Source organism: Lagenorhynchus albirostris, chromosome 15 (genome assembly GCF_949774975.1).
Source record: "Lagenorhynchus albirostris chromosome 15, mLagAlb1.1, whole genome shotgun sequence".
Classification (NCBI taxonomy): domain Eukaryota; kingdom Metazoa; phylum Chordata; class Mammalia; order Artiodactyla; family Delphinidae; genus Lagenorhynchus; species Lagenorhynchus albirostris.
This window is the reverse complement of record NC_083109.1, coordinates 10,297,601-10,321,069: the sequence shown is the minus strand read 5'-3', so window position 1 is coordinate 10,321,069 and position 23,469 is coordinate 10,297,601. Positions and strand designations below refer to the sequence as shown.

Here is a 23,469-nt window from a genome sequence, read left to right as displayed (position 1 = left end):
GAGATCACGTCTGGAAGGAGCTGCACCAGGCCAACCACACACATGGGGAAGCCAGGAGCACGACGCCGGGGTGGGGCGACTCACCTCCAGGCTCCCTGTTAAACTCACACACACTCAACCAGGAGGGGATCGACAGTAGTGCTCGACTGGGCAGCTCTGCCCCCCAAGGGGCACATGGCAACGTCTGGGGACAGTTTTGGCTTCACAACTGAGGAGGGGGTGGATATTTTCTACTGACATCTCGTGGGTGGAGGCCAGGGATTCTGCTAAACATCCTACAACACACAGGACAGCCCCCATGACAAAGAATCACCCCACCCCACATGGCAGGCAGTACTGACGGGGAGAACGCTGGTCTGTACAGATGAGGAAACTGAGGCTTGCGGAAGCTCATTAAGTTGCCTGAGGTGATGCTCCGGGGCAACGGCCGGCTAGGCAGGAACCTGGATCTACCTGGTGCACAGCCAAACCCTCCACCACCCGCTACACTTCCTAGGACCACGGTTCTGTCACCAGCTGGAATCTTCTTGCAGCCCAAGCAAGGTTTGCTTCACTTCCAGTCAAAGGCATGGAGGATGCAAATTCCAAGACAGGGGCCAGACCAGTGGGAACTGCGGCAGGCAGGAGCCAGTGCCCCCTCTGAAGGAGGCTGCCCCGCGGGAATGCGGACCCAGGGTGGCCAGAGCTTCCAGTTTCTCAAGAAAAACCAGAAATCTGACCTTGTCCCTGAGATCTCTAACTTTTCAATGTAAGCCACTAAGCTGCACGTTTTAAATGCCCATGAAGAAAATAAAACACGTCTACAGATGTATCTGGTCTGGGGTCTTCAGGGAAAGAAGGAAATAGGAGTGGAAAAGGCGGGGACAGAATGGGGAGCTGGGGAGGGGAGACCACCAAGCCCTCACCGCCACTGCCACAGGAAGGGGGCTGCGCCATGGGGGGGGGGAGACAGGGGTAAGTACGAAGAGCCTACAGCGTACGAACCACAAGGTCATCGTGTTTATATGTCAGCACAGCCCATGGAGGCAGGAAGTACCAAGCAGCTCTACCCGATGGACGAAGAAACAGAGTCGGAGAGGCCAGACGAGCTTCTCTCGGCGGGCAGCTACCATGGGCCGAGATGAGATCGAATCCTGTGTCCAGCTGACCCAAGTAGCCCACGGGAGAGTGCCAATCCCGGGCCATCCAAATGCCTGTTCTCTAAACACGGCCGCACACACATCCTTAGTGGGTGTGCCCGGTCACCCGACTCACTGTCACCGTTAGAAAGTTGACGGGGGGCATGGTAGGCATAGTAACAGCCCCCAAAGGTGCCCACCTCCTAATCCCCACTGACCTCCACCTCCAAAAGAAAGGGCTAATCAAGTTTGGTTTTGTTTGTTTGTTTTGCTACTAACCTGCATAAGTCTTTGGAAACTCATTCATAGAGTTGTTTCATCTAATCACTCTGAATTTCAATATGGCCTGTCCTATCTGCTAACAATCTTCTTTCCAAGTTTAAAATGAACAAATCAGTAAACACTGATATAAATTTAAAAATCCCATCCATATAAATATTAAAAACTTTGGGTACATGCACTAAAACGCTTATAGGATGATACACATGAAGAGAAATTACTTCACTCTTCTCTCTATATACTACTGAAATATTTTAGTGTGTACACGCACTTCTTTTATTTATTTATTTTGCGGTACGCGGGCCTCTCACTGTTGTGGCCTCTCCCGTTGCGGAGCACAGGCTCCAGACGCGCAGGCTCAGCGGCCATGGCTCACAGGCCCAGCCGCTCCGCGGCATGTGGGATCTTCCCGGACTGGGGCACAAACCCGTGTCCTCTGCATCGGCAGGCGAACTCTCAACCACTGCACCACCAGGGAAGCCCCATCTTTTATTTTTAATATTTTTAATTTTAATTAAGTAAATAAATATCCCAACACAATACGAGATTATTACAAATACGTAGCTTGACTAAATTGACATCCTCCTCTACATACCAGTTAGTAACAAAGAAAAAGGAAATTCTTCTTCCGATGCTTTCCAACACGACTCCTAGGGAAAAGAGTTTTTCATCCTTGCTTTTAAACAGCTGTTGTTTCACCCCTTAAAAACATATTTAATTGCTCTGAAAAGATGTGAAGAGTCTGTAATACTGGGCTTCAAGGAGATACACTAATTCCCCCAAAGCCTGTTTTTAACTTCAATCAAGAAAGGATCTGAGGGGCTTCCCTGGTGGCGCAGTGGTTGGGAGTCCGCCTGCCGATGCGGGGGACACGGGTTCGTGCCCTGGTCCGGGAGGATCCCGCGTGCCGCGGAGCGGCTGGGCCCGTGAGCCATGGCCGCTGGGCCTGCGCGTCCGGAGCCTGTGCTCTGCGGCGGGAGGGGCCACAGCAGTGAGAGGCCCGTGTACCGCAAAAAAAAAAAAAAAAAAAAAAAAGGATCTGAAACTCCAGAACGGGAAGTGGCTTTCAGGGCCGTAGAGGCAGTTCTGGCCTTGGCCAGCCTGGGTCCCCCTGCTGCAGACCCCACAGGACTGTGTTGGATGGGAAGTTGAACCATGAATCTGAAATGATCAACAGTGACAAGTGTTCCCGGGGAAGCATGAATTACAGCTGAATGGAAACATCTTCTAACCGTGCTTTCTTCTACAGCAAACCCCTCGACGGAGTTAAGGAACCTACTTTGACTGTGCTGGTTGCCCCATCTCCCATCTCCCACCCCTTGGGTCCAAGGTCCTAATCAAAACCTCACAAGTCCTCTTGGGGGCTGATTCCAACAGGATATGAGCCCTGCAGGGGGGCCTTTCTTTCTCACCTTACACTCCCTTATTCCGACTTTAACATTAAGTCAGCTTTAATTTAAAGCTGCTTTCTACCAGAACATATAAAATCCCCCAGGTCCTACTGAGAAGAGAGCAGTTTAGAACTGGGGAGCTCACTAACCCTTCTCCACAGCAGCGGGGACAAACATTTCAGCGGTCAGGTGGGACGACTCCATCCCTTCCTGAAACAAGATGATGTAAATGAGGCTGCTTCTGCTAGAGGCTCTGAGCTTCAATTCAAAAGAATCATCCTGTATTGCCAAATCAGAAAGGATTTCAGGGTCTTTTTTTTTTTCTTACGGCTGCACTACACCACAGGTGGGATCTTAGTTCCCCGACCAGGGATCAAACCCGCACCCCCTGTAGTGGAAGCGTGGAGTCTTAACCACTGGACCGCCAGGGAAGTCCCCAATCAGGGTCTTGAGTCTCGCTGTCCTTAACAGCCGTCTCAGGGGGCCTCGGGTCAGACTACCCGGAGGTCAGAAGAGCAGAAAAAGAAACCTCGTAAAAGGTAAATGAATGAACAAATAAATGAGAGGCAAAAGCAAATGCTAGAAACCAAGGAAGGGCCGGAGCGGGGGATCTGGGCTCCACGAGTCAGCTGTGCGTCTGGTTTGGGTCAGGAAATTAAAAAAAGAGCCTCCTACTCCACCCTTCCGCCTCCAAAAAAAAAAGCCCATCTGAAGAATTCTTGTCAGAGCTGTCCATGAAAGGGCTTTTTCATCATTTGTTGGTCAGCAATAAACCACCTGTGACAAGCTTTAATAATCTTCTCTTTGTACCTGGGAATGTGTGCTTGGGAATTACGCCAGACAGGCTAAAGAGCCTTGAATTCCTGTCAAAAGCAGGATGCATATGAAATACAAGAACATGCATGAATCTGCTATCTGATTAAAACGGTTCTTTGGGGGCATTCAATCAGATAAATACCCAGGCTTACAAAGAATGGCCAGTCTGCCCGAAGCCAGGCCTTTCAAGCTTATAAACACCCACAGACCTAGGTATTCTTTACTTTATTAAGAAATAGGTTCCAAAACGGGCCACATGGTGGTTTGCAGGTTTGAATGCCAACAGGAGCAGGGCAGGCAGCGGACCAGGGCAGGGCCGGCCACCTAGGGACAGGGCTTGGGGGAGGGGGCTAACTGCTGCCAGGTCGAAACTGGGCCCAGTCTTTCCAGATCTGATCTTTCACAGGAGAAGCTGATTTTTATAGAACACTGAGTGATTTTTAAATATTGCTGCTTTTCTTTTAAACACAGCATGGAGCAAACAAAAAACAGCCTGCTACTTTTTTTTTTTTTTTTTGCGGTACGCAGGCCTCTCACGGTTGTGGCCTCTCCCGTTGCGGACCACAGGCTCCGGACGCGCAGGCTCAGCGGCCATGGCTCACAGGCCCAGCCGCTCCGCGGCATGTGGGATCCTCCCGGACCGGGGCACGAACCCGCGTCCCCTGCATCGGCCGGCGGACTCCCAACCACTGCACCACCAGGGAAGCCCCAGCCTGCCACTTTTAAGCATCAGTGGACAAGGTGGTAGAATAAAAGGCCACTCCCTGATCCGAATTTCCTGATCCTATACTTGAAATTCAGCCTCTTGGGACTTAACTCTGCTAAAAACAAGTATTTGAAAAGGAAGAATGGCATCATCTCCATAAAACTTTAGCCACTTAGAAACGACTATTTACTTAAGTCCATTCTGGCCCAATACTAATGTGATACGGGACAGGACTTTTGCATGTATGGCCGCGGATGAGCTAATACCAAGGAAGGCTCATTTGACAGTTTTCTACAGTGCCCCCAAAATCCCATAGTCCTGCCTGACACAGGACCCCTATCTTCTGAGCAACCAGAATCTTCTTTCAAAATTCTACCCCAGTGGTTAATACGTAACATTGATGGAGGATTTTTTCCTTAAGTTCCCGACCGCTGTTCTTTGACCTCACCCTCAGGTCCAAGGCCCTGGCAACGTGATGGTAGAGCCCCACCAGCCTCCTAAATCTCTCTGGGTCAACACTCCACACGCCATCGTGCACACCTCTGAATGCTGGCATTGTCTGAAGCCTGGAGCTGAGGCTCAGACACGAGGAGGCATTCAGGGGACCGACAGGGATGTGGTTATGGAGGAAAAAGAAACCCCAAGGCTGCAAAGGGACGGGAGATTGCCGGCCCCCCCTCAAGGCCACGGGCTTACCTTTCCCCAACGGTTTTATCCTCACTCTTTGCAACGGCGTTAAGAAAATGCAAGATGAGACAACTGGGACCTTTCACGCATGCTGAGACATGTACAGAGAGATTGAATGAGCAAGGCTCTCCATCATGACATTATTTAGGACAGCCACAAGTGGGGGACCCCCTAAATGTTACGCTTGGGAGACAGAGAAAATAATCTGTGGTGTATCTAAGCAGCAGAATATAGAGCAGCCACTAAGAATATTCTTACTATAGATAGTTACCGGCAAGGGATAATGCAAGGGAACAAATCAAGGTCATCGAACATACATCGTATATATACAGAAGAGAAATAGGTAGGAAAAACACCAGAACATTTTTGGCTTTTCTTTCCTGTAATTTTTTTTCTTTTTCTATAACAAGCTAATGTTACTCTTATAATTAGTGCGGGGGGGGGGGAACTAAAAATAAAATCTGCTTCTAGATTAGCTGTACCTTCACTGTATACCCCTTTTTCTTGTATCACCCCTGTCTGCATTACTCCCAGCTTCTGACATTCTAATGGATGCAGGAATGCTCTCCATCTACAGACTCATGTCTGGAGGAGAGACCCACTCGCTCTTCGCCCACGCTCTCACGGCCACTTGCAAGGGGGCCATTTCAAGGTTACTGTGGACTAGCGGAGAAACACATCCTTTTTGGTTTTCCCTTCTAAGGGCCAGATCCTGAAGAGATGGACGGTGAAGGCAAGACACTCAGAAGGTAGGCTTCTGGGGTCTGGCAGAAGATGGTTATTATCACCAAGCCTGGAAGCTTATAAGATGAGAAAAGAGGGAAGGGACACACACAAAAGGTGCCACTGAGTTTTGGAGATCCCAGACACAACACTGGCTCAGTGCACGTGTCCCAAGGGGACCGGAGTAGGTTAAAAATAATTGGACAGGGCTTTCCTGGTGGCGCAGTGGTTGAGAGTCCGCCTACCGATGCAGGGGACGCGGGTTTGTGCCCCAGTCTGGGAAGATCCCACATGCCGCGGAGCGGCTGGGCCCGTGGGCCATGGGCGCTGAGCCTGCGCATCCGGAGCCTGTGCTCCGCAACGGGAGAGGCCACAACAGTGAGAGGCCTGCGTACCGCAAAAAAAATAAAAAAATAAAAAAATAATTGGACACTCTGGAACTTCACCCAGTATCCACCCTGAGCTCCCCAAACGCAAGTGCTTCACTCTCTGCAACACTTGTGAGTTGACAAAGCACTTTCAAGCCATCATGCCATGGGTAGGGACGTGGTCCGTGGGGTTACGAGCCCCACCTCTGGACATGGGCTGCGGGTTTTAATCTCGCCAGCCGTGTGACCTTGGGAATATTCCTTAGCCAATCTATACCTCATTTGCAAACAGCACGATCACAGTAATTCTGGGTGGTAAGGGATGCCCGTAACGCGGTGCCTGGAACAGAGCAGATAAGCAACAGGTGACCCCTTCTTACCACTGGCAGCATCACTGCTACCCTCGCTGCTCCCTCTCTTCTCTAAGGGCCATGAGCTCCATGTGATGTATCAGCCCCTCTTTACCTACGAGGAGGCTGAGTGCAGCTTAAAATCACACCGCTAATCAAGTCCGCCCTGGCAGTGACACACGACCCGCAGCTGCACTGCGGGGTAAGGAGGGGTAGTGCGATGCCCCCATCTTTCAGAAAAATTAGTGGAAATGAAGGTCTTGAAATGCCATTGCGAGATGACAGAACACACAGCAACCCAACATTTTAGCAAAACTCAGCTGACGTCCCACACAGCGACACCACACACACGGACATGCTTTAGAAGGATGAGTAACGCAAAGCAAGGTGCAAAACTTTATCTATAATTTACAATTGTGCTCTTAAATTTTTTAAATAGGTTAATAATTAAAGGGTGAGGAAAATTCTAACGTATGCAAAGAATTATCTCTGCAAAGGTACTCAGATATTGAGAACAGTGGGCAGCTCGGAGGCAGAGGTCAGGGGAGGGGCCCTGTGTAGAGACTGTGAGAAAGGAGGGGGCGGGGTGCCTCAGGGGAGGATGGAGATAGACTTCTCGCACTGCGCCCTGAGCAGGGCTGGCCACACAGAACATCCTACACATTACCCGGAACTTGTAACTAAGGGCTCTGAAATCACTGAGTTACTCAAGGCACAGCCACATACAGCAGGCCACTTTCATTCACACGCACACACACGCACACACACCCATGCACATCCACACGCCACACACGCTCAAACAGCAGTCGTGCACACATCACGTGCACATGTGTTCACACCCACACTCGTGCACATACGTACACGTGCCCACATGCGCGCACACACGTACACGCACGCACACATAAACCCTACAGGACCATGAAAACCATCTGGCTTTCTCAAGGATGGGACTTAACCCACTTCACCCTCCTTCCCTCCTTGTACTATAGTGTGATTCTGTACCAGAGAAACATACAACTGTAATTCTACATATATGCCCACATTCAGGAAAAATCTGGGTAGCTCTTACACCCGAACACAAACAGTGGTTATCACCACCTAGTGAAAATTACAGGTTATGTTTATCAACTTCTTTAGACAAATGAACGCGTCCCTGGGTGGATTCTATCTGCTCGGAGGAGAGCACTTCCTTGACCACTCACGCCAAGAAGGACACGTTAAGAGTTGTATCACAGTGACCCCCCCTCCACTGCACCCCACCTCCAACACTGCCAAATATACTGCAAACGATGGGATGCTGTCAGGGCTGAAGCCTGCTCGCCCGAGCATCTTAGGACCACTTCTCTCTGGCCAGATTACATCTGTCTCATTTCCCCTGGGAGTTTACTGTACAGGCGGGGGGTCGGGGGGGTGGGGGCAGTGCCCCCCAGGCTGTAATCAATAGCTGAATACAGACACTTCAAGGCTTCCCAGGCGGAATGTGCACAGGAAACAAATTTAGGAAATCCTGCTTTCTGTTACAGGAAATGAATCCTAGGCCAACTGGTAGAAATTACTCCAGGAGCTCCAAAGTAAAGAGGATACTGGCTTCTGTATGTATTCCATCAACTGACCTTGCCCGCACCAGCCAGGTTTTATTGATATAGAATTTCAAAGGTAGGATTCTAGACCCAGCCACTCCTACGTGGAATCCCACAGGGATCTGGAAACAGTACAGCTTTCTGAAAGATTGCACTGGAACTAGATTTAACCTATTTTCTGTCAGACGGTATATTTACATAAACAGATTTATATTTTGAGGTACGCATCTTTTGAAGTAGTTTAAAAGGCTGGTGAGTAAAGTATTAACAGTGGTTATACCTTCAGTTAGTAGGACTATGGTTTACTTTCTTTTTTCTCTACATTTTCATATATTCTATCATAAACATGAAATGACTGTGTAATAAAAAAAATAAATAAAGCTGTGGGGAAAAGGAAACCAAGAAAGTAACACCGACCTCTGTGAAGACACCAAAGACCAAAAGAAAATACCCTTTTTTAAAAAAAAGCAAACTGCTATTCAGAATCTTAGAAAAACAAAACAAATCTGAATCCAAAGGCAATTAATGGACAGCGGAGATAAAGGGCTCTTCTCTTTAACAAAAAGGAGCTGAAAAGCACAAAGCATTCCATGGAAGATTTACCTTCATGGAAAAATCTTTGCACAGCCCTAAAACAAATATATCAAAGTTCAGTGGGAACCAGGGGTGTGGGACAGGCATTAAAGACCGTCATATATGCATGTCAATAGCCAATCGGAGCCCAGAGGCACAAGTGCCGATCGGATCACCAACGTTTAATTTAAATTCTATGAAATACCCACAAGCTACTGGTCCCCAGTCCGTAACTACCAAAAGTCTGGTCCTTTCTCACATGGACCCTTCAATGGTATCATCCTCCCATTCCGAAACGGAAAGGCAAGATCAAGCAGACGAACCCTGGTTAAGACACGGTGACAAATCTGACCAGCTTCCGGTTCCAGGGCACACGTCTCAGTAGGCTCACCCACACCTATCCCCCACCTCCCCCTTCTCTCTGCACACAATTCCCATCTCAGAATTTGGCCAAGGGTTACCAGATTTTTCACCCCTAAAAAGCCTGGTTCAAATATCAATGGTCAACAGAGGAACTGGGCTTCACAGCTTGAGCTCTTCCACAAACACCAAGCAGATGAGAAGGCGTCGTCTCCCAGGGGACACATTCCATTGCCCCAGAAAAGGAGGAAGAAGAGACTGGGCAGGGAAAGACACACCCAAGTGTCCTGCCATTTCTGATCTTTGGAAAAGATTCTAACTGTGCCACCCTCCCCCCACCTCCGCCCGCACGATCACATCAACCCCTGGTTCACGGATATTCTCAGATGAGTCCAGACCTCCAAAACACTTCACGTACCAAAGAAGCCCGTCCCTCCTTCTTAAAATGAACAAAAATCATCATCATCATCATAACTGGGAGTCCTTGCAACATTGGTGGAAGAGTAAAATGGTTAAAAAAAAAAAAAAAATCCCGGGAAGCACTCTGGTAATTTACGTCATGAGCCTTAAACATACTCATTCAGTTTGACCCACAGAATTTACTGACCACATACTAAGGGCCTCACAACACCCTCCTGTGGGTCCCATGTCATAGACACACAGTGGGGATAAGGAACCCGCTCAGGCAACTGTCTCACTTCTGCCGCCCCAAGGGCTGTGAGCTGCTGCCTTGTTTAACGTAGACTCCACAGTGCCTGGCTCACGGGAGGCACTCAAAAATACCTGGTGAATTAACGAACCCCGTCACACCATTTCTAGAAATAGCAAGTGTAAGGATACTCACTGCAAATGTTTATAAACACTGTTGCTCAAAAATAGAAATAACCTAAATTCCAATAATACGAGAACAGTTGAAGATATTAGGGTCCATACCGTAGGCAGTGAATCTGAAAAACTGTGTAATGTTCAAGAAAATTGAGAAACAGGTATGATAAAATATTAGTGAAAAAAGAACAAATATAGGCAAAACCCATACCTATATTAAAATGCTCATTTTTTTACCAAAAAAATACATGAAAACCTAGTGGAGGGGCTATATATCAAATGAATAAAAATTAATATTTAGTGGTTTCTGAAAAATGGTTTAGTAAAAGGATTAAGAGTTTGGGCTCTGAAAACAAACTCCCTGGGTTAAAGCCCTGACCCTGTCACTTAGGGGACTGGTGCTGTAACATAAGTCAGCCACAGAAAATGGCAACTTTACCAGGAGGAAACCTGGGAGACACCACCTTAGCCAAGAAACCTAAGTTAACATCTCCGAGACCTAGACACGCCAACATCATGCGTCTCCGGATACCCTGCACCGAGGACAGCGCCAGAAACGCATAACCTGAGTCAACATCATAAGAAAATGTCGGACAAATACAAACTGAGGGACATTCTACAAAACAGATAACCTGTATTCTTCAACAGAGTCAAGGCTGTGACGGTCGAGGAAAGCTGAGGAACTGTTCCAGGTTAATAGAAACGCCAGATGGTCCAGTGGTTATGACTCCGAGCTTCCACGGCAGGGGGACACAGGTTCGACCCCCGGTTGGGGCACTAAGATCCCACATGCTACACGACTTGGCCAAAAAGAAAAATTAAATTTAAAAAATAAAAATAAAAGAGACACCAGAGGCGGTACAACTGAATGTGGTGTGTACCCCTGGACTGGTTACCGATCTGGGGAAAATATTTTTTTCTTTTTTTTGTAAAAAAAAGTGAGTGGGACAGCTGAGGCAATTTTAATAAGATCTGCAAGTCAGATAACAGTACTGTATCAACGTTAATTTCCTGATTCTCATAAATGACCTTGTTTTGTAGGGAGATATTTAGGAAAGTATTTTTAGGAAATATTTAGGAGTAAAAGGGGACCATGCCTGAAGCTTACTCTTCAAAGGTGAAGAGGAAGCAAAAGCAGAGAAGTGTTCACATTTGAAGAATCTGAGTAAAGTGTTGGTAAAGGGGACTTCTTTGTGTTCATTTTACAACTTTTCCAAAAATCTGAAAGTATTTCAAAATTAAAAAGTCTAAAAAAAAAAATCCAGGGAAGATGTAAAAATGTAATGTACAGCACAGGGAATATAGCCAATATTTTATAGTAACTTTATATGGAGTATAATCTCTAAAAATATCAAATCACTCTGCTGTACTCCTGAAACTAATATAATATTGTAAATCAACTATACTTCAATTAAAAAATAATAAGAGAAAAGAAAAGCCACTATACTTTGAACTCTTAAAAAAAAACCAAAAAACTAGGAACTTCAGGCTAAGTATTTAATCTCTCTGTCCTTGACCTTTCTCTTCTGAAAACGGGGATAATCATAGTACCTCTTAGTTGCTGGGAAGATTTAATGAATAATACACAGTACGTCAAATAGGACCTGATGTGTACCAAATACTCAAGGGAAGTTACCTATTGTTATCTTTTATGAGTGAAGTTGAAAATAACCCATTTCCCTCTTTATATTCTTCTGAAATTTCCAAATTTTCCACACTACAAAAAATTGCTTCCATAATCAGAATAAAAGTTTTTTTTAAGGAAAGAAAAAAGGAAGGAAGACTGGAAAGAAAAAAAACAAAATGTTAACGGATTAGTAAAACACGGACTGTGTCTTAACTACACTCAAGTCAGGGGGCAAAGGACATGATACCATTTTCATGCTGGGCGAGGGAGTGCTCTGCCTACACCTACACAAAAGGCGTTCCTATCATATGGCACCCTGAGAGAAAAAGCAGTTAGGGGCTTCTTACAGAAAACACTACACAGGCAACTGTATTACCAGGTCCTATGCTCTTGAACACAGAATTACACGAATCCTTTCAGCTTTAGCAAGAGTTGATGCTTAGATACAAAAATATGTGGCTTACTAGACTTTATCAAAATTTAAAACGTCCACGTTTCAAAGGACACCATCGAGAACATAAAAGATAGAATGGGGGCTTCCCTGGTGGCGCAGTGGTTGAGAGTCCGCCTGCCGATGCAGAGGACGCGGGTTCGTGCCCCAGTCGGGGAAGATCCCACGTGCCGCGGAGCAGCTAGGCCCGTGAGCCACGGCCGCTGAGCCTGCGCGTCCGGAGCCTGTGCTCCGCAACGGGAGAGGCCACAACAGTGAGAGGCCCGCGTACCGCAAACAAACAAACAAACAAACAAAAAGACAGAATGGGAGAAAATATTTGGAAATCATATATCTGACAGGAGGCTTTTATCTCAAATACATAAAGAACTCTTACAACTCAATAACAAAAAGACACATAACACAATTAAAAGTGGGCAGAGGGCCTGGATAGACATTTCTCCAATAAAGGGGCCAATAAACACATAAAAAGATGCTCAACGTTATCAACGTTATTAACCTTTGGTATCAGAAACACAAATCAAAACCACAATGAGATTTCACTTCACACTCACTAGATCGGCGAGAATCAAAAGGAGGGACGATGACAAGTGTCGGCTAAGATGCAGAGAAACTGGAGCCCTCATACCTTGCAGGTGGGAATTTAAAACAGCACAGCCACTTCAGAAAACAGTGTGGCAGTTTCTCAAAAGGCTAAACATAAATTTAACGTGACCCAGCAATCCCTCTCCTACACGTACACCAAGAGAAATGAACACATATGTCTGCGCAAAAACCTGGACACGTGTTCATAGCACAATAGCCCCCCCCAAAGAAAATACACACACACACACATATATATATATATATATATATATATATACACACACACATACACAGAAAATGTATCAACAGTCCAAATGTTCATCAACCAAAGACTGGATAAACAAAACACAGTATTATCCCTTCAATGGAATATTGTTCATCCATAAAAAGGCATGAATATAGACACATGCTACCACGTGGATGAATCTTGAAAATACACGCTAAGTGAAAGAGGTGAGATGCCAAGTGTGTGTGTATCTTTCCACTTGTATGAAATGTCCAGAACAGGCAAATCTACAGAGATAGAAAGTAGGTCAGTGGTTGCCAGGGGCTGGAGGGAGGGAGGGTGGGAGTCTATGGGAATACAGGCACGGAGTGCTTCCTTTTGGGTTGACAGAAGTGTCACAAAAATCGATTCTAAAACCGACTGTGGTAATGGTTGCATAACTCCGTGAATATACTATTTTAAAAAACCACTGACCTGTATGTATCTGTCACACGGGCGATTGTATGGTATGTGTATTATATCCTAATTAAGCTGTTTTTTAAAAAAGGAATGTGGTTTCATGGGACCTGTGCCCCTTATGCGCTGCCCATCTGAACCACAAACAAGATCTCTCGCTGCTTCCTAACTCAGGATGTATCTCAAGTCCAAGGCTACTCCCTCTAGAGGAAGATCAAGGGCTGCAGGCATTTGCCAGCCTGTTTCCCTAGCGGCCCAGCATCGCCCCGGATCCTGCTGCCCTGACAGGTGGCCCCACCCGGAGCAGGTGGGAAATGGGCAGGGCATCCCGCATGCCGGGGCTTACCTCGTCCGGGCTGGACGCCTGGTACACACGGCAGGAGTCCTCGTACTGCTTCTCCGCCTCGGCCTGGTCGGTGACACCGCTGGACTCGTACACGGGGGTGACGTTGTGGCACAGCGCGATGGCCTTGACGGCTTCGTGCACGCGGGTGCCCATGGTCCGCCGCACCTTGGTGGTGAGCGTGGGGCCCTTCTGAGCGGGCGGGTCCTGGGATTGCTAGGAGAAGAGGAAAGCAACGAGGAAGATGACCAGAGACACGGAAGGACCTTGAGAAGGAAGAAGAACGACCCTGCGGAGTCGCTGCTTCTCTTTCAGCTGCTCTAACACACGTCGCTCTGGGGGTGTCTCCAGTAACACTGCCATGAGGGCGTGCGAGTCAGGGATCCGGTCATGGGCGTTCGGCCAAAAACAAAAATGCAAAATAAATAGAGGAAAAAAATGACAGCCTGGTGAGTGTGGGTGATGCTACCTGGGAACCTGGGAACGTGCCTTCCTTTGGGTGGTGCTGGGGGCCTCTGACCGAGTGGGGGCCCCATTACACTTCAAGTGATGCGGCTGCTTCAGACCAGGGCGTCCGGACCTCGGCACTGATGACATTTGAGGGAGATAACTCTCCGTTGGGGCTGGCGGCAGGGGGAGAGTCCTGTGCATAGTGGGATGGCTAGCAGCTTCTCTGGCCTCCATCTCCTAGATGCCAGACGCAACCCCCAGTTGCAACAGGAGAACAATACTGTCTTCAGATGTTGCCAATTGCCCATGGAGACCAAAATCATGCCCGGTTTAGAACTGCTGTTTTAAATGGACATTCCTCTCAGTTTAAAATTGAAGACAGGGGACTTCCCTGGTGGCGCAGTGGTTAAGAATCCGCCTGCCAATGCAGGGGACACGGGTTCGATCTCAGGTCCAGGAAGATCCCACATGCCGCGGAGCAACCAAGCCCATGCGCCACAACTACTAAAGCCCACGTGCCTAGAGCCCGTGCTCCGCAGCAAGAGAAGCCACCGCAAGGAGAAGCTCACGCATCGCAACGAAAAGTAGCCCCCGCCCGCCGCAACTAGAGAGAAAAGCCCACGCGCAGCAACGAAGACCAAGCACAGCCAAAAATAAATAAATTTTTTTAAAAAATGAATTCAACAGTACGGATGGGGACTCTAGGGGGTAACGAGCAACCAAGGGCAGGTCCGGGGAGCATATCAGTAACAACCAGAAAGAAGCCTGGCTGGCTGGACACACTGCAAAATGGTACCTAGAAGTCCACTGAGGGTAGATTTTCAAGAGTAAACTTAAATGTACTCAAGCTGTGCCTTCCACACTGGCCATGGACCCTAACTCTTGTCTAAGAAGCAGTTCTGTTGCTTACACAGCCCTCATCCGTTCCTTCATTCATACCTTTCAACACACAGCTTGGCCTCCTAATGGGTTAAGTTGGGGAAAAGGTTTTGAGCAACATGGTAAAAAGAGTACTGAAGGCTGAGAAATCTGAGCCTGCTTCTCGGGTGGGTGTGAACAGCTGTGTGACCTTGAGCAGGTGGCATCTGCCCTTTTCCCGCAAATGAGAGGAGTGGGCTAGGGGGTGCTTTTCACCCCACGTGCTGAGTAGAGAAATCCCGAGAAACCCACTCAGCACCATCAAACGTGGAGGACAAGCAACCCCATACCCATCTCTGTTACACACCGGGTACCATGAAGGCCTAGCTTTGAATAAAGGGGTTCTACTGCCTTAAAATACAATAAAAAATTAAGACCACTTGTCAACAGTCTATGAGTTAGTGTTCAATAAAAAACACTCAGGTGCCCTCCCATGACCCACCTGATTAGCCTCTCTGTCCAACCTCCTTCCTGCCTCAGGGCCTTTGCACTTACGGGACCCACTTCCTAGAACACTGTTTCCCACATCCCTGCAGAGCTAGCTCACTCCACCTCATCATTCAGGTCTCCATTCAATGTTTCCTCCTCAAAGTCACCTCCCCTGAGCCCCCTAATCCATGCTGCCCCCTGTGCCCACCCCACTGGGAGCCACGCTTCTACATTACCATGTGTGTTATTGTCTCCACTGGCTAAAACTGAATCCTTTACCTGATAATTCTCCCGTTAGACCATGAGAAAAGAGAGCTTGTCTATTGAATTCTAGTACCAAGGGCCGTAGTAACTAGCAACAGATATTTGTTGAACAAATGAACAACTTAATATTCCTAAGATACTGGTTAGAAGTCCTCATTTGTCATGAACTTTTTTTCCATTTCTAAGAAGAAATAAATATCAAAATCGACCAACATCAGTTCCAGATTCTAAGTCACAGTTTAGGACAAAAGACCTACAATAGTCTTCCTGCCTCTACAACTGAGTCTCGGAAGCTGGAGATGTTTGTGAAGTTACTGAATGCTGTGTTCCATTAAAAACATATTTTATCCAACAGAGCAGAAGCCATCCGATCTTTTAGAATGAATCACGTTTCATACCCATGAACACATGGTTGCCCAAAATGGAGAACAGATGGGTTATGAGAAACAAGAAAACGACTTTCATTTAATTTTTTAATACTATGTTTAGCAGTGGCATTATACTCCGCAGGTAATTAGACAATTACTAAATTATCCTGGTCATGCAGGCGCACACACTGCTCCGGCTTCCTGCTCTGTTAACCTCTGGTGTCAAGAGGACACGAGTTTCACTTCCAGGCCAAAGGGCACGGCATGGTAACAATAATTAGAGTAATATATCAGAACTACAGTTTAAATGAATCATTATTTGCCAAGTGCTTTTAATCATAAAGAATTTAACTTTAAAATTATAACGAGGACTGAAGATTTACAGAAAGGTTCCCTCTCCGGGAGAGACTAAATCGAGAACATTTTTTCTAAACTCTATAATTTATGTTCTAGCCATGGACGCATGTCTTCATTTTTTTGCCCACATTCCCCAGCACCTGGACCAAATTATTACTTAACATTAGGAGCAATAACAAGACCTTTGACAAAGTAATTGCTCCGGCTGGCAAGTTTTAGTTAACAGTGGATTTGAATGAAAGGCTGAGTTCAGGGCATCTTCCACAAACCTTCGGATTTTATAAGCAATCTGATTCTGTCTACAGAAGTCAAGTATTTCCACTCATATCTCAAATGTGGGATAACACAGAGCTTTGGGGTTTTGCATTCCAGGTGAAACCACACTAGGGCAAGGCAAAAGAGAGAAACAGCCCAGAGTTTTGCAAAGACCTCACTCTCAGATCAGGGAACCATTTGACAACAAACTAGAAAATGATGGTGATTGAACTGGACCAACATCACAGGCAGACTGGTTTACTATCTCCACGTTCATTTCTCTCTCTCTTAAACTGATACTTATCCCACTTTCCTACTGTTTCAGGGAAGAGGGGTCATAACCATTGATTCTGAAATTCTCTTTTAATTTGCAAATAAAAGGCTTGTCCACACACCAAATGGCAATCCACATATATCATGAAGGCACTGGTAATTACCAGGAGCTCAGCTAGTATTCGTATTGAGGCCCAGTCCTCAAACATCCTCACATTCCCCATATGGAAGAGTTTCACATTGTACAGTGTTTATCTCTAGCCTCCTCCCCATAGGCCCTTTAACCTACACACATTTCTTCTTACTTAAAAAATACCAGGGGAAAATAAAAACAGATGTGGTATCCACAGAGACAGGTTACAACTCTTTTTTCCCTGGGGGGGAACCACTGGCCCTCTTAAGGAGGGAGGGCAAAATAGCCCCATGTGAGGTCAGAAGTTGGGTGAAGAATCAAGATCTCCGTATACAAAGGCCTCTGACTTGGGCCCTTCGGTGGATATCTCGCACCTTGTGATGTTTTGGTCATCCTAGGGCAGCCCAGCCAACAAATGAGATATGGAGATTCAGTGAAAAAAAACGGGCCTCCATTTCTCATTAATAATCCATGGCAGGGACATTTCCCAATGAGAACTCCAGCCTGTATTTCAGGAAACAGTAATACAGAAATTAAATGCCGAGCCACCGTGAATAACAATTTTCTTTCCAAATGCAATGAAAACATCACCCCTTACGAACACTCATAATGTTATCAGATACGATGGATGGGTTGCAACTGGTAAAAATACACTATTGAAGAGAAGGAATTCCTGTTTCAATAGGCCCCCTTCACTCCCCAAATTGAGCTCAGAGCTGGTAACTCATTAACCTCAAAGGTCCACCTCCACAGAGACAGGCTTAGAGCTACCACTTCCAAGTGAATCAACTGTCTTACACACTAAGTGACTGCATAAACACAACACAACGTTTACTGCTTAACAGTACACAGCTTTCCGCACGACCGAGGCAACAAAATTCAATTCGTTGAAACTGAACCATGTATTTACACAGGGGTTCTCAACTCGGGAGACTTTGCCCCCCACTGGGCAGCGTCTGGAGATACTCGAGGGTGTGACAAAGCAGGTGCCGGGGGAGTATGCTACAGGCATCGAGATGGTAGAGGGCAAGGATGCTGCTGAACACCCTACAGTGCACAGGGTGGTCCCCACAGCAAAAAATTATCCAGCCCAGATGTCAATATGCCAAGGCTGAGAACCGGACACGAAGCCACTGCCACCGTAAAACTGGGGTTAGGATAGTGAGGCCAAACTGTGCGAATGCTGAATTGGATACTGTCCAATTTAATTTAACATTTGGATTTTTCGCATGAATTTTGAGTTTTTTAAGTACTGCATTACAGTATGATTTGTCTTGATGACGGCGTTTTCTTGCCATCTCGGTAAGTTTTGCTCCCTGGGTGCATGCCTCACTCTCCTTAACCCTACCTAGTCCTGGCCCTATTATAAAACCATTAAAAAGGATCATAATCATGACATATGTGAAAAGAAAGAAGCTGGACAGTGTTATTCCAACAGTGGTTCTTAACCAGAAATGCCTCTCTAAATAACCAGTAAAGATTTTAAGAAGTATATATATATATATATATATATATATATATATATATATATATATATATATATGCTTGGGCCCCTGACACTTAAAGAATAGAGTAGGGCCCAGGCATATATACATGTTTTTAAACTTTACAGTTTTGATGCTCAACTCTAGTTCAAAAGAATTACAAAAATCTGATGCCTTCTTGTTGAAAAGAAAAAAAGGAAGAGAGAGCGAGAGAAACAAAGTACACATCTCCACGGACACAAAGGCAGAGAAATAGCTTGGCATTTTATACACCCAGGTGTTAACACTGGCATTTTATACACCCAGGTGTTAACACTGGCTATCACTGAGTGATGTGAATACAGGTGATTTCAGTGTTTTTTATTTGTACTTATCCATGTTGTTTATTTTTTCTGCAGGAAAAAAAAAATGTACCCTAAGAAAGTATTAGGAATTTTTTAAATCAGTAAAAAACAAAGTAAGCTCTGTGTCCCAGAGAAAAACACAACACAAAAAACTCTTCCTCGAGAAAACGTAACCTTCTCTGTTTCCTATGGATGCAGAAAGCAAGAGGGACACTATCCGGGACACAGCAAGCACTGACAACCCAATGCATCCTGTGTGTACACATCTTGTGCAGGAAAGTAAACCACAAACTCACACATTCACCAACACACTCATTAAAAAGAAAAGGAAAAAAATGCTCAGTAAATTCCAACTCTAACAAATACTAAAAAAATATCAGAGACAAAACGTTAAGTGAAAAATCACAGTTCACAGATCAAAATACGTGATATACTGTGAACTATGTTTTTTTGAAAAATAAGAATTCACATGTACAAAACAGCCTAGAAGAGCGCTCTTGGTCTTGGGCTTCTCTGACACAGCACACCACGAGCCCCCCATTTCCCACACTCATCCATTTTTGTTCAGATACATATATTAATAAAAGTTAAAGATATTTCCACTTGCTGAGGAGTAAAATAAAATAGATGACTACATATTCCAGGTAACAAAGAATATTCGTCTCAAAATACTTTGAACGTGTTGAGAAAAAATTTAAGTACCTTCCACACGTGTATATTTAAATTGCATAAATATTGTATTGTGCATTATGAAACAACAAAAAAATTCTAAAATGATATGATAAAAATGAAAACAGCATATTTCACAGAATTAGCTAACACCTCAAAATAACATATACTCAGGGTAAGGGGCACTGAGAATTATAAATTTTAAATTATCATTATGTAAATTATACAAAATTATAGATTCAAACTGTCATATCTGTCATATGGGGCATGAAGTGCTGACACGTGCTGCAACCTTGAGGATGCCATGCCACGTGAAATAAGCCAGGTGCAAAAGGTACTGATGGATTCCCTTCATCTGAAATGTCCAGAACAGGCAAACCACAGACACAAATAGTAGACGGGTGGTTGCCAGGGGCTGGGGTAGGGGTGGGAGTCTTAAGAGATCGGGGGTCCCTCTTTGGGCTGGTGAAAACATTCTGAAATGAGATAGCAGTGACGATTGCACCATGTTGAGAATATACTAAAAAACGCTGACCTGTACACTTAATGGGTAAATGTTATGGTTTGTGAATTCTCTCTCAGTTTTTTAAAGGTGCCAATAAGTAAATGAATAAGGCAGAGGAAAAATCATCACATCTCCTTAGCCTGTCATGGGTTTATCTCATAATGTGTTGGCCATTTCCTTGTGGTTTACTTGGGCTTGTACTGATCGTCTGGAGTTTCCCTGCAGGAATCTTGTAAAGCCACCTGCCCTCTTTCCTCTTTACGAGATTACTTTAGTTAAATAACATCCCTAAAACCAGTCACCTGGACACTCATAAAAGACAATCTGAATTTCAATGTTCTGAAAATAAACAATCGTAGAATTCCAACTCCTTTCGCAGGACACCTCAAGGGCTGTGCCTGATAAACGTTCATCTGATATATGGAGTGGGGGTCCCAGGGTCAATCTTAAAGCTATTAGTAAAGTTTAAATTTTGCTGTAATTTTGAAGATGAAAATGAAATGTGAATAGACACTCTAATCTTTTCCTCCTGCATCTCAATGGGTCTCCTGGCAAACTCTGTTTTAGAGTCCACAAATTTAGACACTGACATTCTGAAAAATAAGGACGAACCTCAGATGTGCAGTAGCTATTCTCAAACTCTGTTTTACTTTGGAATCACCTGGTTCACTTGTTAAAACTGTAGGTCCACGCACCACTCCTAGAGATTCTGTCTCTGTCCCTAGCGATCTGAGCCAAGAGTTCCAAATACTCCACCTTAGGAGACACTGTTATAACATCCTATTATTAAACTCTAAAAGTCAGATGAATGGGCTCGGGAGAATCATCTGGGGTGGTGGCCTAACACTGGATTGTGGGGATGGTTCCACAACTTTGTAAATTTACCTAAAAAAATCACTGACTACTACAGTTAACATGGCTGAATTTGATGGTATGTATGTTATACCTCAATAAAGCTGTTTAAAAACCACAGGAGAGCCTTCGTACTTGTCATCACAGAAGTAGTCATGTGTTTACCGCAGGGCTTCTCGATATCCCGAGAGAAGGATGCACGTGGCCTCAGGGGGTGGAGTGTGCACACCAGCCTCGGTCTTTCCCCATCACACTTCAGCTACTTTAAACCCAAGGCCGGGACGGGCAAATCCATTTACGAGCTTCCGCTGAGGAAGGGTGATGAGTTAAGAGTCCATGTTAAGGACTTCCCTAGTGGCACAGTGGTTAAGAATCTGCCTGCCAATGCAGGGGACAGAGGTTCGATCCCTGGTCAGGGAAGATCCCAAATGCCGCGGAGCAACTAAGCCTGTGCACCACAACTACTGAGCCTGCGCTCTAGGCCCCACGAGCCACAACTACTGAGCCCGCGTGCCACAACTACCAAAGCCTGGAAGCCTAGAGCCAGTGCTCTACAGCAAGAAAAGGCACCGCAATGAGAAACCCACGCACCACAACGGAGAGTAGCCCCGGCTCGCCACAACTAGAGAAAGCCCGTGCGCAGCAACAAAGACCCAAAGCAGCCAAAAATTAAATAAATAAATAAAAACTAAAAAAAAAAAGGAGTTCACGGTAAGAACTTTTAAGACTTTACACAGTGTTATCTGTGCTAAACCAAAAATGGGCTACAAAAGCTGAACTACACAAATATCCTGAGAAAGGACGGCTTCTGTCAATACCACAAGCTCTTAAAAATACCACCAGCAGTGGGCTTCCCTGGGGGCGCAGTGGTTGAGAGTCTGCCTGCCGATGCAGGGGACACGGGTTCGTGCCCCCGTCTGGGAAGATCCCACACGCCGCGGAGCGGCTGAGCCCCGTGAGCCATGGCTGCTGAGCCTGCGCGTCCGGAGCCTGTGCTCCGCAACGGGAGAGGCCACAACAGTGAGAGGCCCGCGTACCGCAAAAAAAAATTAAAAAATTAAAAAATACCACCAGCATAGGCAGGGGTGTGCCTTCTGCCGGGGTGCACCCCAAGGGCTACGAAGCTGTGTAACGTGACCGTCGGCAGCCAGCACCGCTGAGACAGGCCTGAGAGGCAGGCGGGGTTCAACCAGGTGCTGAGAGGCCTAACGATCCACACACTGGCCCCTCAAGAGGGGCCCGGGAGGCACTAGGACTGACGGTTCAGAGGGAAGAATATTCCCAGACACAGAAACGAGGCTGCTCACCTTGCCCTGAATGCTGCAGGCAGTGGCGTAACGGGGTGAGCGGGAGGAGAGAGCGAACAGCGGGAGAGGTGGCAGCAGGGGATGCAGGCCTTGCTGGACCACGTGGAAGCCTCAGACCCTGCGAGGAAGCTGCCAGTACGAGGGCGATCCTGTGCTCCCAGGAGGGAAACAGGGAAAGCCTGCAGGGGGGTCACTGCAGACAGGCAGGCAAGGGAGAGTGTAGTTCCTGTCTAGAGAGCGAGAGGGGATGAAGACGAAAGGCCAAACAGGTGATCTGGGGGGAGCAGGGCCACGACTGAAGGCAGGCGGTCACGGGGCAGGAAGCAGGGGCACTTCCCAAATCCCTGGACGGAGCTAACAGGGTAAACGGGAGTGGTGCTTACTAAAACAAGAACAGCTTAGAGAAGCAAGCGTACAGGAAAAATATCGGGATGGTGGGTGCACCGTCCTCGTGACCCACAAGCGGTGATGCCAGGTATGCAGGTGTATTCCAGGGTGAAGCTCCTGGTCGGGCTGACACAGACGTGGGAGGCATCAGCTTCAATAAGGTGACAGAAGCTGGATAAGACTGGAACCCCCTAGAGAGTGACACACAGAGCCCAGCACGGACACCACGTCACCTCACAGAGGAAGATGGGTCAGAGAGAGAGAAAGGAACCAGGGGCTGACTGTGGCTTTTCCTCTCAGTCCAACCAAGTCCTTGTCATTTTTTAAGAGTCTTAAAGTCCACCTCTGAAGGAGGACAATGGACCGTTTGGGGACAAGCCACAATGCCCACACAGGGAGCCTAGAAGAATGAATGACAAGGGCTTCGTGGCTGGTAGCAGGTGATGACGTGACATGGATCAAACAAACTGTTCTCCACTTAAAATCCACCCCCACTTCCACACTATCCCCTGCCCTGCCATTTTCAGGAGATACCCCGGAAATCCAGGTGTGCAGGCTAGCGAACATTCCGGAAAATTAAATGTTGAGACTATAATTGTATCACAAAGCATTTAGAGAGTCCACCTCTAACTCTTACACAAGAATACATTTTTAATTGGCCTTCTGACTATGGAATCATTATCTATTTGGACAAATTTAAGCAAAACATGGCCTTTTTATTCTATTGCCCCCAAACAAGTGTCATGACATGTAGCTGGTCTAATGCAGTCCATCTTAGCTCTGGGTATGTCTCAGAATTACCAAGGGATTTTTTGTTTTGTCATCTTTCTTTTTTTGTTTTTTTGCGGTACGCGTGCCTCTCACTGCTGTGGCCTCTCCCACTGTGGAGCACAGGCTCTGGGCCCAGCCGCTCCGCGGCATGTGGGATCTTCGCGGACCAGGGCACGAACCCATGTCCCCTGCATCAGCAGGCGGACTCTCAACCACTGCGCCACCAGGGAAGCCCACTG

The 23,469-nt window shown here is 46.5% G+C and overlaps 1 protein-coding gene across 10 annotated transcripts in view; it reads right to left on the bottom strand.

Annotated features, from left to right (window-relative positions):
* The window catches only part of ATP9A (ATPase phospholipid transporting 9A (putative)), a 176,778-nt gene that overhangs the window by 82,235 nt on the left and 71,074 nt on the right, over positions 1 to 23,469 (bottom strand). For all 10 annotated transcript variants that reach the window (XR_009535410.1, XR_009535409.1, XR_009535411.1 and 7 more), the window contains one exon: positions 13,468 to 13,680. Coding sequence is in view for 6 of the 10 variants with exons in the window: in XM_060123527.1 (XP_059979510.1) it covers positions 13,468 to 13,680 (213 nt within the window). In the remaining 4 variants the exon portion in view is untranslated. The remainder of the gene's footprint in view (positions 1 to 13,467; positions 13,681 to 23,469) is intronic.